Source organism: Dermacentor silvarum, unplaced genomic scaffold, assembly GCF_013339745.2.
Source record: "Dermacentor silvarum isolate Dsil-2018 unplaced genomic scaffold, BIME_Dsil_1.4 Seq393, whole genome shotgun sequence".
In the NCBI taxonomy this organism is placed as follows: Eukaryota; Metazoa; Arthropoda; class Arachnida; order Ixodida; family Ixodidae; genus Dermacentor; species Dermacentor silvarum.
In genome coordinates this window covers 106198-120039 of record NW_023606164.1, presented here as the reverse complement: position 1 = coordinate 120039, position 13842 = coordinate 106198, and the positions used below count along the sequence as shown (strand labels likewise).

The 13842-nt window shown below is 51.3% G+C and overlaps 1 protein-coding gene across 1 annotated transcript in view; it reads left to right on the top strand.

Annotated features, from left to right (window-relative positions):
* The window catches only part of LOC119435032 (DNA excision repair protein ERCC-6-like), a 30687-nt gene extending 17848 nt beyond the window's left edge, over positions 1-12839 (top strand). The window contains exon 2 of the mRNA XM_037702003.2: positions 12672-12839. Within this exon, the coding sequence (XP_037557931.1) occupies positions 12672-12824 (153 nt within the window). The 3' untranslated portion in view covers positions 12825-12839. The remainder of the gene's footprint in view (positions 1-12671) is intronic.
* Positions 12840-13842: the final 1003 nt, after the last annotated feature.

Genomic DNA, 13842 nt, shown 5'->3' with positions numbered 1-13842 from the left:
GCAGCGGCGTGCGCAGGCGCGGTGGTTCGGGTCGACGTCACTTTTCTGAAAGGTTTGAAGACAAGAATTACTTCAGCCTGACCGTCTACTGCTGCTGCTGCGTGCTGTGTAGCGAGAGCCTGGATCCGTGCGGTCTTCTTATTGACCCTTTTCGCAGCACTCCTGTGCGCGCTGCCATGTTTGATCACGTGGTGGCGCGTGCATTGCTTGCCTCAGCCGCCTCCGTTGCCTCCGCGTTTACAATGCAAGTGCGTCACGTCGGTGTCGCGCAGCAAACCTCTGTTTCGACACATATCGTAGACGGTGGCTGTGTGCACGACACGAAGCATTGGCCACAGCTTTAGAGGACATGTAACTGCTTTTAGAGCTCATTACGCCTTGTCCAAACAGCACGAGCAGCGTATACGGAGCTTTTACTAAAAGCGGGGCTAGAAATGTATTCCAAGCTGTCCAAACTTTCCGCTTATGAATTAAATCGGGATCAGTGTGCTCTGCGTTCTTTATTTGGCAAACATTTGGGCCAGCGGCTTGTCATACTTCTGACTCATTAAAGTTCCTCGGTGCGGCCACTATCTGATTGTTTATTTTCAGCGTAATCACTCGCGGGTGTGCTCTGCTGCGATAAATTTGTTCTTGCTGTGCACAAAGGCTTGGAATTTAAATGTTCTGTACTTTGCGGTAGCTCGTAGCAAAGACGTATTATCGCTAGTCCCTCGCTTACTCTGTGGACCGTCACGAAACATTCAGCTTTGAACATTTGTGTCTTGTCGGTGTAGTCGCCGTCACTCGTGCTTCGGCACATTGATTCAAGTGTGCGTCTATTCACTTACACGTTGGCGATAGGGTAGGCGTAAGTTTTCGTGCGAGTAATTAAGGGTGGATGTGTGTAGATAACGTGCGGGAAACTTACTATGCCAGTAAGTGGCACTACTTCATTTTGTAACGAGCGGTACTCACTCCCAAGTGCCGACGTTCCGAAGTACTTTCTTTGGAGGTTAGCTATACAGCGCAGGCGGATGCATTATAATTTTGTATCCTTGAGGAAAGCCCTGCATCGCCAAGGACGGGAACACAGGCAGTCCTTAAGTAGCAGCGGCGGCACAGGTTGATTCCATTCATTATGTGAATCACTATTTTTGCAGCGAACTAGCGCGCACACGTCTTCCCTTTATCGTTACACATTTTGCACTATGAATTGAGCACAGTGCGTTAGCGCACACCCAGTTGCATTTTCGACAGTTGATTGTTTAGTAGCAGGGCAGAAGCAGTAATGGTTTCGTATTCGTGCGCATTCGCTGAGGCAACGTATGGCGCGCGGCAGAAAGCGCCATCTCGTTCCTCTAGAGCAAACTGCTCTGCGAAAAGGGTCAATAAGCTTAAGGAGCTGACGTAGGTAGCGGCGATCCAGGCAGATGTGCGGCGCAGGAGCTGTGGTTCGGGTTGACTTTGCTTGTCTGAAAGGTTTGAAGATAGGAATAACTTCAGCCCGATAGTCTACAGCTGCTGCTGCGTACTGTGTAGCGAGAGCCTGGATCCGTGCGGTCTTCTTATAAGCTTGGGCAGCTGACGTAGGTAGCGGCGCTCCAGGCAGCAGGGCGCGCAGGCGCGGTGGTTCGGGTCAACGTCACTTGTCTGAAAGGTTGGAAGACAGAAATTACTTCAGCCTGACAGTCTACCGCTGCTGCTGCGTGCTGTGTAGCGAGAGCCTGGATCCGTGCGGTCTTCTTATAAGCTTGGGGAGCTGACGTAGGTATTATCTATCTAAATTTATTATCTATGCAGACGACACCAGCATATATATAACGTCATGTTCGTACATCGAGCTTATCACAATATCAAATGAAGTGCTCATGAAACTTAGTACATAGTCAAAGCAAAACTGTTTGTGTGAAATGAGCCAAAACTTAAAGCTATATTTTTTCATCCCAAATGATGCACGTCTCCTTTGCTACATGGCATAACGTTTAATAATGCGCACATTGAAGTTGTAGATACCATCAAAATCCTAGTCTTGCATTTTTCTTCATCACTGCTAGGGAATGACCATGTAAACTTTGTAACGCAAAAACTGAGTCAGATAACAGGTACATTAAGCTGAAACCAATACCTTCTTCCTATATCTGTTAAAATGCTATTACAGTAAAACCTCGGTGATACGAATCTCACGGGGTCGCGTGAAATATTCGTATCACCCGAAATTCGTATCATCAAAACATACACAATATCAAGAAAAATGAATTAATTTTTACCAGAAAAGATTTATAATAGTGGAATCTCTTCGATACCTTCCTCGCTTCTGCGTTTTCCCGGCTGCTACGTTGCGTTCTCACGGTTCCGACCTAAATCCCATTGACTTCCATGTGTAGTCGAATCTCGATAATTCGAACTCGAAGGGGCCCAAAAATTTGTTTCGAATTAAAAGATGGACTTATTTTTGAAATATTCGTGCACCATAGCACGGCGTACGAACGGTGCGATTCGTGAAATATCGCGGCGCGCAAGCTCATATCGAGCGAGGGCCACGAAACTACCCGCACTCGCTTCGCGATAACGGCAGAAAACGAAACTTCAGGGAGCGGGCGGCGCAGGCACGGCGAAAGAGAGAGAGATTTTGGTAGTGAAGAGGCGACAGGCGCGCGCGGGGACCGTCGCAGGTGAGGCGAGGAGGGCGGCAGGGAAACGGATTTGGCATCGGCAAATCTCTCGCTTCGGTGGCTCCCCTCGCCCTTCCTCTCAACACCCTCGTAGACCCCTCACCTTCGACTGTCTCCGTGCGCGTCCGCCGCTCCTGCCGGCCCGGCGCCGCTTAGCCCGCTCCCTGAAGTTTCGTTTTCTGCAGTTGAAGCGAGCGTTGGCCGAACTGGGCCTCCGCCGTTGCTTCCCTCTGTGCTGTAGCCGCAGCGTTGGCTGAGACGTTGGCACGTACACACGTGTTCCAGCGCTACGCAGAAACGCCGACCTTGGCGTGACGCCGCGGTTCTTTTTTTTTTTCTCCGCCAGGGTTAAGGGGTCTCGCCTAGAGTGTACCATTTGTCTAGTACACTCTAGTCTCGCCATGTTCTCGCCTAAGCTTTGGTGTCGGAGCCATGCCGGTCGGAGGCGCCGCCACGTGATTTGGCGCGCTGCTGAGAGCATTGTCGGTGCGCAGTATGTTCAAATTAACCATCGCAAATGCTTTCGCGTTCGAATCACCAGGCGTTCCCACGATACTTCGCCAATCTATAATGTACCAGCACGTTACGTTGCGTTTGAATGTGGCGGTCACGTAAATTTACCGGTGCATTCAGATTGTACTACATTGCAACAAGCGGCCGATGCGTTTCAACAAGCGACCGGCACGTTGCAGATACGACGCACCCGCGCGGACCTTATCGTCAAAATGATCTGCGACGTTGACAAAGTGCGCCTAGTGCCAGTAGTTTCGTATGCGCTGGGCCTTCGACGTTTAGTTCGCGTTGAAGCGAGAGACAGCGCAAAGGTAATTCGCTCGCTGCTGCTGCTGCGTTTCCGTTGCTTCACCTTTCGGGCGAAACTGCGGTTTCTCTGTCTCTCTCTTTTTTTTTTTCGCGGTCCCTTGAAAAACATATCAACGGGACGTTTTCTTCTTGTCCAAATAGTCAACGATCGCCTTCTGAAAGGCGTATAAGTTGTCGGGATATGGGGGGGCCAACGGCGTTCTGCCTCGCTCACCGAACCCCGCGGTTGGCGCATGCCTGCGCAGCAACCGCGGTCCGGTACAAGCTCGAGGAAACAATAGACGACAACCACGTGTACACTCGGAAAGCATTTATTACGAATGCAACTAACACTTCGAGCAGGCCAGCTAGCTATAGTTGACATCGCTGAGCGTTCCCTCGAAGAGAATAATACACTAGGTAAAGAAGGGCTTCCGACTTATCAACTGGGGAATACGGGGGGGCCGCGGCAAACGCCGCGGCAAGAACGCGGTTGACTAACCACGTGCGGGAATACGGGAGCGACGGCGGAGACTTCCGCCGTCGCCGCTTGCTGGAGACCAAAGAGACCCGGGCGATATCAGTGGGATCTCACGTGACCACCCGGTGGCGCTGATAGCGCTTGCGATTCCCGCGCGCCGCCCGCGGAAGGAAAGTTTCCCCTCTCCCAACTCTCCCTGGCACGCATGCGCTTGACGCGACGTTCGCTGCCCGTGCGGCGGTTAGGGGACCCGAGGGTTCCCACATGCCTCCACCCTTAAATATTGCCCTACGGCGGAGAAAATTGCTGGAACGACGGCATTGACCAAGTATCCGGGCAGATGCGATGGTAAACTCCGGCAGGAAATGTCCGAATCCACGTTGATAGGCAGCACAGTCCTGTGTGGCGGCCGCCCACATGTGGCAGCCGTCACAGTGGTTGACGATGACGGGGGCTGAAGATGGCTTGCCCTCAAGATGCGCGCCGCAATGTCCACCCGGGAACAGCGGGTCAGGACTTTCTCGAAGCGGCACGCGCGCCGGCACGATGAACCTCGCACCGACGCACCCTCGTGGGAGTATGATGGTAGGCCTCCCTCCTCGTGGCTGCCATGTGCTGCTGCATCGGGCCGCGAACAGGGAGGGGCCGAGACAGCAGGTAGGGGCGTGGACCATGGCAGCAATAGCAAGTCGAGGCGGCTTCCCTCGTTCTGCAAAGTCGCTCAAATGCACTCCACAAACACTTGGAATTAAGGCAGTAGAGGCCGCCGCAGCGTCGGCCGTCTGACATGATGCTGAAACCACCCGTTCTACCGCATAGTTTTAAGCGGCACCGAGAAAAAAAAAAAAACAATCCAGTTCGTTTGAATGAAGTTATTCGCCTCGACCGAATTTTTCCGGTCCGATTCAGCCCGAAAGTGGGCGATGCTCGTATGAACAAAGCGCTCTCTGGTCCCCCGAGATTTCGGTTATTCCGCCCGCAAAATATTGAGTTCATCTGAACAAAATAAGCTTTCTATTTCGAACGAGGTTTCTCCGCTCGGGCGAGTATAGTAGAACTAGCGAATCCGGTTGCACCGCTAATGTCACGGCATGGTCGTCTTTGAACATGCGACCGGCAGCTCCGCAGAGCCTTAGGCCTAATCGCGTCCATGACGGATACCAATGCCACAAAAGACCCATAAAGGGTTCCAATGAGCCGCCGCGAGGAGATGCAGGCCTAGCTAAGTGGTCCCCGCTCGCTGCTCAACCCGCAGCTTTCGAGCCGACTCCTGGGACTGCGCCCCGCTGACGTCCTAGCCAGCGTTTCCGGCGCCCAGCTCCCAAAGCCAAAGATACAGAAAGGAGGCTATTTACAGATGTACAGGGAAAATCGACCACCGCGCCGGCTGCTGCACTCACTCGCTTCGGGCGTACTCTTAAAAGAAAACTTGCTGCAAATCTCAGCGTCTACACGAGTTCAGGCGACACTGGCGCAGCGTTAACTCGCCCTCAAGAAAGCACACACAGATCTAGCTAGCAATCACGCCTTCGGCTGAGGCCTAACGCTGGTCCGGACAAAGCCTTCAGGCTTCCTCGCATCCGAACCGATCGTCGTACCGTTTTCCAAGAGCTTGCCCCACGTTGGAACGCCAAAATGTCGGGATATGGGGGGGCCAACGGCGTTCTGCCTCGCTCACCGAACCCCGCGGTTGGAGCATGCCTGCGCAGCAACCGCGGTCCGGTACAGCTCGAGGAAACAATAGACGACAACCACGTGTACACTCGGAAAGCATTTATTACGACTGCAAACTAACACTTCGAGCAGGCCAGCTAGCTATATAGTTGACATCGCTGAGCGTTCCCTCGAAGAGAAAATACACTAGGTAAAGAAGGGCTTCCGACTTACCACTGGGGAATACGGGGGGGGCCACGGCGTTTGCCGCAGCAAGAACGCGGTTGACTAACCACGTGCGGGAATACGGGAGCGACGGCGGAGACTTCCCGCGTCGCCGCTTGCTGGAGGACCAAAGAGACCCGGGCGATATCAGCGGGATCTCACGTGACCCACCCGGTGGCGCTGATAGCGCTTGCGATTCCCGCGCGCCGCCCGCGGAAGGAAAGTTTCCCCTCTCCCAACTCTCCCTGGCACGCATGCGCTTGACGCGACGTTCGCTGCCCGTGCGGCGGTTAGGGGACCCGAGGGTTCCCACAAAGTGCGCGCACGTGATCTTGGGAATGTTTTCGCACACCACTGAACGCCTTAGCACGTCGAGTGCAGGGAGCGTTTTGACAGTCGGGACTTCGCCTCGGTCGTCGTTGCAGCAGCGGTCCTCATCTACTTTCTCTCTAAAAGCATCGGCTAGGCTGTGATGTGGTCCGGTCCGCTCGACGTGGGGACCAATGAGAGATTGCACAGCCGCGTGACGTAGTCGGTTGCTTGGCGACTATGGATCCCGCCCAGATCCCGCTGTGCCGGCTTGTCTGTGCCGGTGGCCCCGCAGGCTCGGCCGCCGTCACTGTTGCTCACGCGTTCGTATGATCCGTAGCGGCGCGGCAACACGTTCGGAACAGCCGATTTTTTAGGGGCGAAGCTCCTTATAGCGGCACCCGTTCCGTCCCCGTCGTCGTAGTAGTAGTGTGTAACCAGTCTGAGAAAAATGAGAAAAAAAATTCCGAAGTTGTGTCGGTAGCGCGGAATCGAACCAGGGACCCCTCGCTTCCGAGCGCGCGGCGTTAGCCCACTACGCCACGAAGCGGACATCGACACACGCACCACGATGGCAATAAATACCCAAAATTAACGAAAGGCCGCGTTTCTAGCGCGTTTCTAATGCGTTTGTGCTAGCGCGTTACGGCCCGTGTAAGAAGCTGGTGTAAGACGCTGTGGCCTCTCTGCCTTACCTTCAAGGCGTTTCGAACGCGCTGCCCAAAGCGGTGGGAAGTCAAGTTCAAGTCGAGGAGCGTTTATGAATACGGGGGGTATACTCTCTCGGCAGTCATGTGATGGCATCGGCAAACGCGGTGCACGTTCCGGCATGTGTAAATGGCTGCGTAAGACGCTGTGGCCGCTCCCCCTTACTGCACGTTACTGCACGTTTCTAACGCGTTTGTGCTAGCGTCCCCTTAAGCGGGAGATCCGATGATTCCCTCCGGAGCTTCGCCCACTCATCATCATTCACCCCGTGGATATGCTGTGATTTTTTTCGTACTATGAGTAATGTATTTCGGCCGGGAATGTTACGAATTCGTATCACACTGAAATTCGTACGAGCCGGGTTCGTATCACCGGGTTTTACTGTACAGTGTAGGCCGCTTATAACGTAAGTTGCCGGAGTCGCGAATATCTGCATTATAAGCGGTACCGCACTATAACCAAAACAACGATTTTGAAGCCCTGCACGTATGCAAAACATGGTAGACCAAGCATGTAGACATGCTTTGTACTACCGTGCGCACATCGCGTATATGTTTTTACCAGTGAGCTGGCGAAAACATAATCGCGATCTAGCTGGTGCTCTTCCAGCTCAACAGCTTTGCACCAAGTCAAAATGAAACAACTGTTTGCCGCAACCGTTGCGGAAAAAACCGTGACCGCTATCGACGTGATTATGAACAGCGACTTTGCGGTGCTGAAGGCACGCGTCCGACGAACGTACCGAGTCTGGACAAATTAACGACCATTCGCTGCAACAACTGCAGTTGAAACCGTGGTTGCTATTTATGCGATCATCGATGGTGACTACGCAGTCTTTAGGCACGCGGCCGACATGCGTACCGAGTAAAAACGAAACTACTGTTCGCTGCAACTGCTGCGGAGAAAACCGCGGCCGCTATCGACGCGATCGTGGATGACGACTGCGCAGTTACGAAAGCCCGCGGCCAATGCGTGTTATGCGCAGCGGTAAACACAGGAATACAGGCTTTAAAGACACAAATAGGCTCGAAGCGTTCCGACATTGCTGTCATTCACTTATACGATTTCAACTGATGGCTGTGGCGATGCGGACTCCTCCGCTTCGTTTTGGTTGGACACTAGCGCCGTTCTTGCTCTTTTGCGTCGCACATTTGCGGTGCTCCTCACTCACCGTGCTCCGAAAGTAGTCGGAATTAACAGATGTCCAGGAGTTTTAACGAGAGTTTGATTGCATTGAATAATGCATATGCCGGCCGGGAGCACGCACCTTGTTGATAAGCGTGCTCGCTGCCGTCCTTGTCGGCGAGATTTTCCCACGGAAGCCATTATAACCGGTATTTCGTCTCACGCGGCTGCACTGTAAGCGGTATGCGTATACATGGAGTTTATGGGAGGGTAAACGGGAGTCGGAAAAGGCCACGTTGTAGCCAGTTCTTCACTTTAAACGGTTACGTTATAAGTGGTCTATACTGTATATAACCTCTTATTCGCTTTTCGCATCCAATATTGTCACCTCGTATGGGGCACTACAACTGACACAAATTTAAGCGAATTGCTTATTGCAGAAAAGGGTAGTACGCGTCCTCTCAAATGTTCTGTACGATACACACACCGAGCATTTATTTGACAGGTTTAAAATTATCAGAGTGTACGAAAGATATAGGCGTTGACTTTTACAGAAGTTTCGTTACATGAACAGGAAGAACGATCTATCCCTTATTAAATTATCATGTTTAGAAGAATGCGTCCCCTCACGTTTCACAAGAGACAAAGAACCCTGGACAGTGCACCATTTTAGAACTAATTACAGCTGACAAATGTTAGAAAACAATTTACCAGGGCTTTTAAAGGCTTGGAACAAATCCGGAATTGATATGTACCCTTACGCCATCACAATTTTCTCGACTTAGTCCGCAGGACTAACACTCATGTTTATACGGTCAGCTATTTGAGGAGTGCAGATTAGTTGAGGAGTGTAAAGTTTCTTGCTTACATTTACATTGTTTTTTTTTCTGTGATGTGGGAATTATTGTGTGACTGCTCTGCGCGCAACTATTTATTTTGGACTTGTGTATTGGAGTTTGTCACTTGGTGTTTCTCATGCATTCTTGCAAAATTGTGTATTTTTGTGTTGTCAGAGACACGTGGCAGCTCTGCACTATGTCTTGTGATCATAGGGGGCACGATATTTTTGAAGATGCACTTGCAGCTTTTCTTTCTTGCCTCCCTCAACCTGTTGGAAATAAAGACAAATTCAAATTCAGTTCGGTATTAGTGCAGTCCCTTTGAACTCCCCATAGAGACAGCACATTAAATGACGCGAGATTATGCACGTCCAGTCTTGTACAGCGACCTGTGCGAAACTGTAAACCGGGACGCGTGAAAAGTGCCGCCACCTTCCGGCAACTCCTTTGCAGCACAGTCCCCTCTGTCAGGAAGGGGAGCGCCCTTTCGCATGCGGAAAGCTCCAAAAGATTTCCCGGGCTCCCTTCATAGAGTTATTATTAGTGACTCTATGGCTCCCTCTCTGTCTCCTTTTTTCTTCCCTCCCGTTCGCTGCCCTCTCATTGTCCATTCCCCCTCTTCACGTCGCTCAACTGCCTCCTGTCTTAGTTGCCGTCTCATTGCGCTTTCTCGTCATTTCTCTCAGCAGCGCCCGTCACTAGATGCATTCGCGTATACTACCGAGAAAATTTTTGACACTGTACCAAGCTAACTTTGTACATTGCCAGGAGCGCTGTCAGCCGCATACTTCTACGCTTCCAGTGCCGAGTCTCTCCAAAGCGAAACTATCTCGGAGATCGATTGCCCAAGAATATTGCCCTAGCACGCATAGAGCATGCGCGAAGTTCAAACCTATCACCCACAGGAAGATCACGGGGGCCACAGTTCGGAACTTTGTTTATGCGCGAGCGCACAAGGCTTTTCACGCTCATGTCGTTGGGTTTCTAGTTTTGCGCAGCTTGTCCTGTCATGCCCACACTGCTATCTGCATGCATGTGTGCTGATGGGCTGCTGCGGGCCCGGAGAGAGTGCAAAATAGTAAACTTTTTTTTTTTTGATAAATCATTGTCATAATTTAGAGGTGCGCGAATTGATAGGGTGCTAATTACACAAGTTAATAGGGTACAGTCTAAGCCAGTTATAGCATTACCGGTTTTAAGTATACTCGGATGTAACAGTGAGTAGCTGCTGCACCTTGTACTTTTGTGTATGTCCTATGGTTAAATAAGCCGCTTATTACAATGTACCCATACCGGATTATTGGCTATAACAATTAAATCTGGCTAATTGGTGTTGTGTCGCACACCCTGCACGCCGCCTTTGCTGCCCCTCTCCGGTCCCCTTGCATCCACCCCTCCGACGTCGGTGAGAGGGGGAGGGGCACATGAGGCCAGCGATACAATGCGTGGCGTGCAGGGGATGTATTCTGAAACTTTCCACTTGGGCGATATTTCGCTTCTCGCTTTCAGGCGCGCGCTGATTGGCTGGTTGAGCAAAAGCAGAAAATAAGTCACGCCACCTAGTAGTTCCGGTGTACGTCGTTTTGACATCACGGTGTCAGCGGGTGCTCCCGACATATATTGGATAAACAAACACGCCTGTGTCGTACTGCGGCCGATACGTTCAAAACAACACACCCGAGCCACTCTGCACTTGCGCAGTGCGCTCTCTCGTGTGTTTTGCGAAGCGTTCGAGGGCACGTGTTGGTAGTGCACGTCGATGTCGCCGGTAAGCAGCCGGTTGATTTATCGAATGCGGCTATCGCCTAAGCGAACTATCGCCCAAGTGGAACGTTTCAGAATACGTCTCCAGGGTGCACAGCACAACTGCAAGTGTGGCACAGCAGCTTGCATTGTTGTTTTTTTGGGACCTTGCTTTTTTTTTTTACAGTGCACACACCCAGTAGCCAGATTTAATTATAACCCCCAATGTGGCAATATAGCATTGTATTAAGCGGTTTATTTTACCACAGAACACATACAAAAGTTGATGGTGCATTGGTTGCTCATTATTATATCCAATACAGTCGAATCTCGTTAATTCGAACACACTTAATTCGAAGTTGCAGTTTATTCAAACTGACGCTGTGGCCCCGTCAAAGTTATGTATTCTGATGGGGGAAAACGCCTGGTAGTTCGAATGCGCAAGCATTTGTGACAGTTCATTCGAGCATAATGCGCTCCAACAATGCTCTGAGCAGCGTGCCAAATCATGCGGTGGCGCCTCCATCCAGCATTGCTCTTACCCCGCCGTAGAGCAAATTTTAAGCTTAGGAGAGGCCCCTTCATGCCACGTGCGAAGGCGAAAAAAATCGTACCGGAAATTTTACCATCTCTCAAGGCAATGTAACCATTTCTGTGTCACAATGGAACACGCATATACGTGCCTCCATCTCAGCCACGCGGCAGTAAACCCTTCTGCTTCCTCTATTTTCTGGTCACGTGTTAACCTTGAATGCTGTGGCTGCGGTGCAGAGGGAAGCAGCAGCGGAGGCCCATTCCGGCCAATGAAACTACCCACCCTGGCCAACGCTTGTTCCTGATATAATTTGGAACTGTTCGAATAGTTCAGAACTAGATGAGGCATGTGTATTCTGCAGCAAAGTTCCGGAGACCACTCGGCACATTCTAATGGAATGCGAAGGGATTCACCCAGTCAGAACCGTAGGTCACATACACCTTCCAGAAGTGCTTGGGTTTAAAGTGGACCAAATCATCAACCAGTCAGCAGTCGAGATAAGCAAGAAACGATTAGAGTATTGATGGAAAAAAGCAGGCAAGAAATTGATACGACCGGATCTCTTACGAGTCATAGGTAGCGGTACAAGGTAGGTCTTGAGTGAAAAAAAAAAATAATGATATGTATACAAAAATGCTAGATAAAAAACAGGTATAGCATACCTGATTAAATAAAGCAGGCTAGGTGACTATCTGTCACCGCTCCATTTCATAGGGGGTGCCATTAAATCATTGTCGTCAATCATCATCACCTGGAGTGCCACAACTGCCACCGAAGTGGCGGAGTTGCCGAGGCCAAATCCGATCCCCTCGCCATATCTCTCAACTTCCTCATAACTCCCTCACCTTCAACGGTCCGCCTGTGCGCGCGCTGCCATTTTGGCACCGTCAGCCCCGCCGGCCCGGTGCCAGCTTAGCCCACTCCCTCAAGTTTTGTTTTCGGCCGTTATTGGAAAGCGAGTGTTGGCCGGCGTGGGCAGTTTCGTGGTTCGCACTTGCTGTTTGCTTGCACGCCGCGATATTTGACGACTCGCACCGTTCGTGCATCGTGCTTTGGTACAAGAATACTTCTAGAATAAGTCCTTCTTTTAATGAGAACTTCTTTTATTTCTAACAATTTTTCGGGCCCCTTTGAGTTCAAATTATCGAGGTTCGACTGTGTATTGTTAAAACTGGTATCGCTGTAAGTGAGTTCAACTGTATTCACACGTGCCATGTTTCATAGCCTGGCATGTGACAAGTAGAGTGTCATAGTAGAGACTAACTGCTTGCTTTTCTCATTACCACTCTTAACTTTGTTCAACTTCAAGGCATCTTACTTTCTGAAGAATCCCACTTAGCTCACACGTGAGGAATCTGTTTCGTCACCCCCTTGGAAGAGTCTCGCTAGCGTCTCACCTTTTGAACACCGCCTTTTGAGCTGGCATGTGAATTACCCTGACCAGTGCCATCGAAACGTAGGCTCCACGCTTCCCTTGTTGACTTAGTAGTCAGAGCGGGCCTGTAAGTGGTAGTTGGCGTCGATGGTGCACTTGAAATGACAAGGTGGGCATGGAGAATGCTGACAGTGCTAGACAGCAGTGTCTATCTTGATTGCAGATGCTGGTGATTCTGGAGCGCTTTGTCCAGGAGCAGGGCTACAAATACATGGTGATGACTGGTGCCACGCCCATTGCTTCCCGGCAGCCAGCCATCACCAAGTTCAATGCGGTGAGTTCATTTTGCTCTGCCAGAGAGGCAGGCACTCCATGAAGACATGTTTGGATCAGTGATATTTTACTGTAACTTAACAGCTAGGCCTGAGGCAGCCCATCCAAATGCTGGCCAACCATTATTACTGAGCCTAACTCTATACTCCATCTCACAAGCTGGTTGCAGCACTGCATTGCATCGCCGGAAGGCCGAGTGCCCCTGAAGATGTGCTCATCTGCGCCATGTCGTCTGCTCAGCGTCTGCTTGCCATCCTGTTATGTGCTCCATGGTTGGTGGATTGACGCAATCCATGTCGTCTCGGGGTTCTCTCAAGCCACCTTTGTGCGTAAGGCTTAGGCTTGACGACCGACTCCCTTGTGCTTGCCTTGTACGGCCGGGCTTCGGCGGTACCAGGACAAGCAGAAACACGACAGCACTCGATAGAATAACAAGCACAACAACCTTTATTGTTCCAGGGGATTCGCATGGAAGTGGGCTAGGTTCGACCGCGACGTTTGCTGGGGTCGATAGTGGTTGAACAATAGCAGGGCGCGACAAAGGATGGGAATGAGATGTTTACCTGAGCTGCTTCCTTCGTCGTGGCTCGTAGTCTCGTGGCTGCGCTGATCTCAACTGCCCCGCCTTGTTCTTGGCTCGGTCCAGTGAGCGCAGGGCTCCGCATACATGTCACCGCTGCATTTGCAACCGGTTTCCAAGAGTGTCGTGCCATCGCACGGAAAGCTTGGCTCCCCACCCGGGGAGCCAAGCTTGCTCCGAGCTCTACAGGTAATACATTCCCCCACCCAACCAGAAATCACCTCATAGCCCTACACAATTCTCTCCGCAATGCTGCTTCTGTGCAGAGCCCGGGTCCCTCAGGCAGTAGGGGGTTGCAGAGAGGCACCACTCAATCCTCCGAACCCTTACCACACACCAACGAGCTTTGGGAGAGAGCCTTGGCCAGCTCCGACCTCGAAGGTCAGCAACGGCTGATTGCGAGGGCCCAGGACGCAGCCCGAGCTCAAGGCATTCTGGAATGAGGACGCCTCTCCAAAGCTGCATTTACATAATGAATATG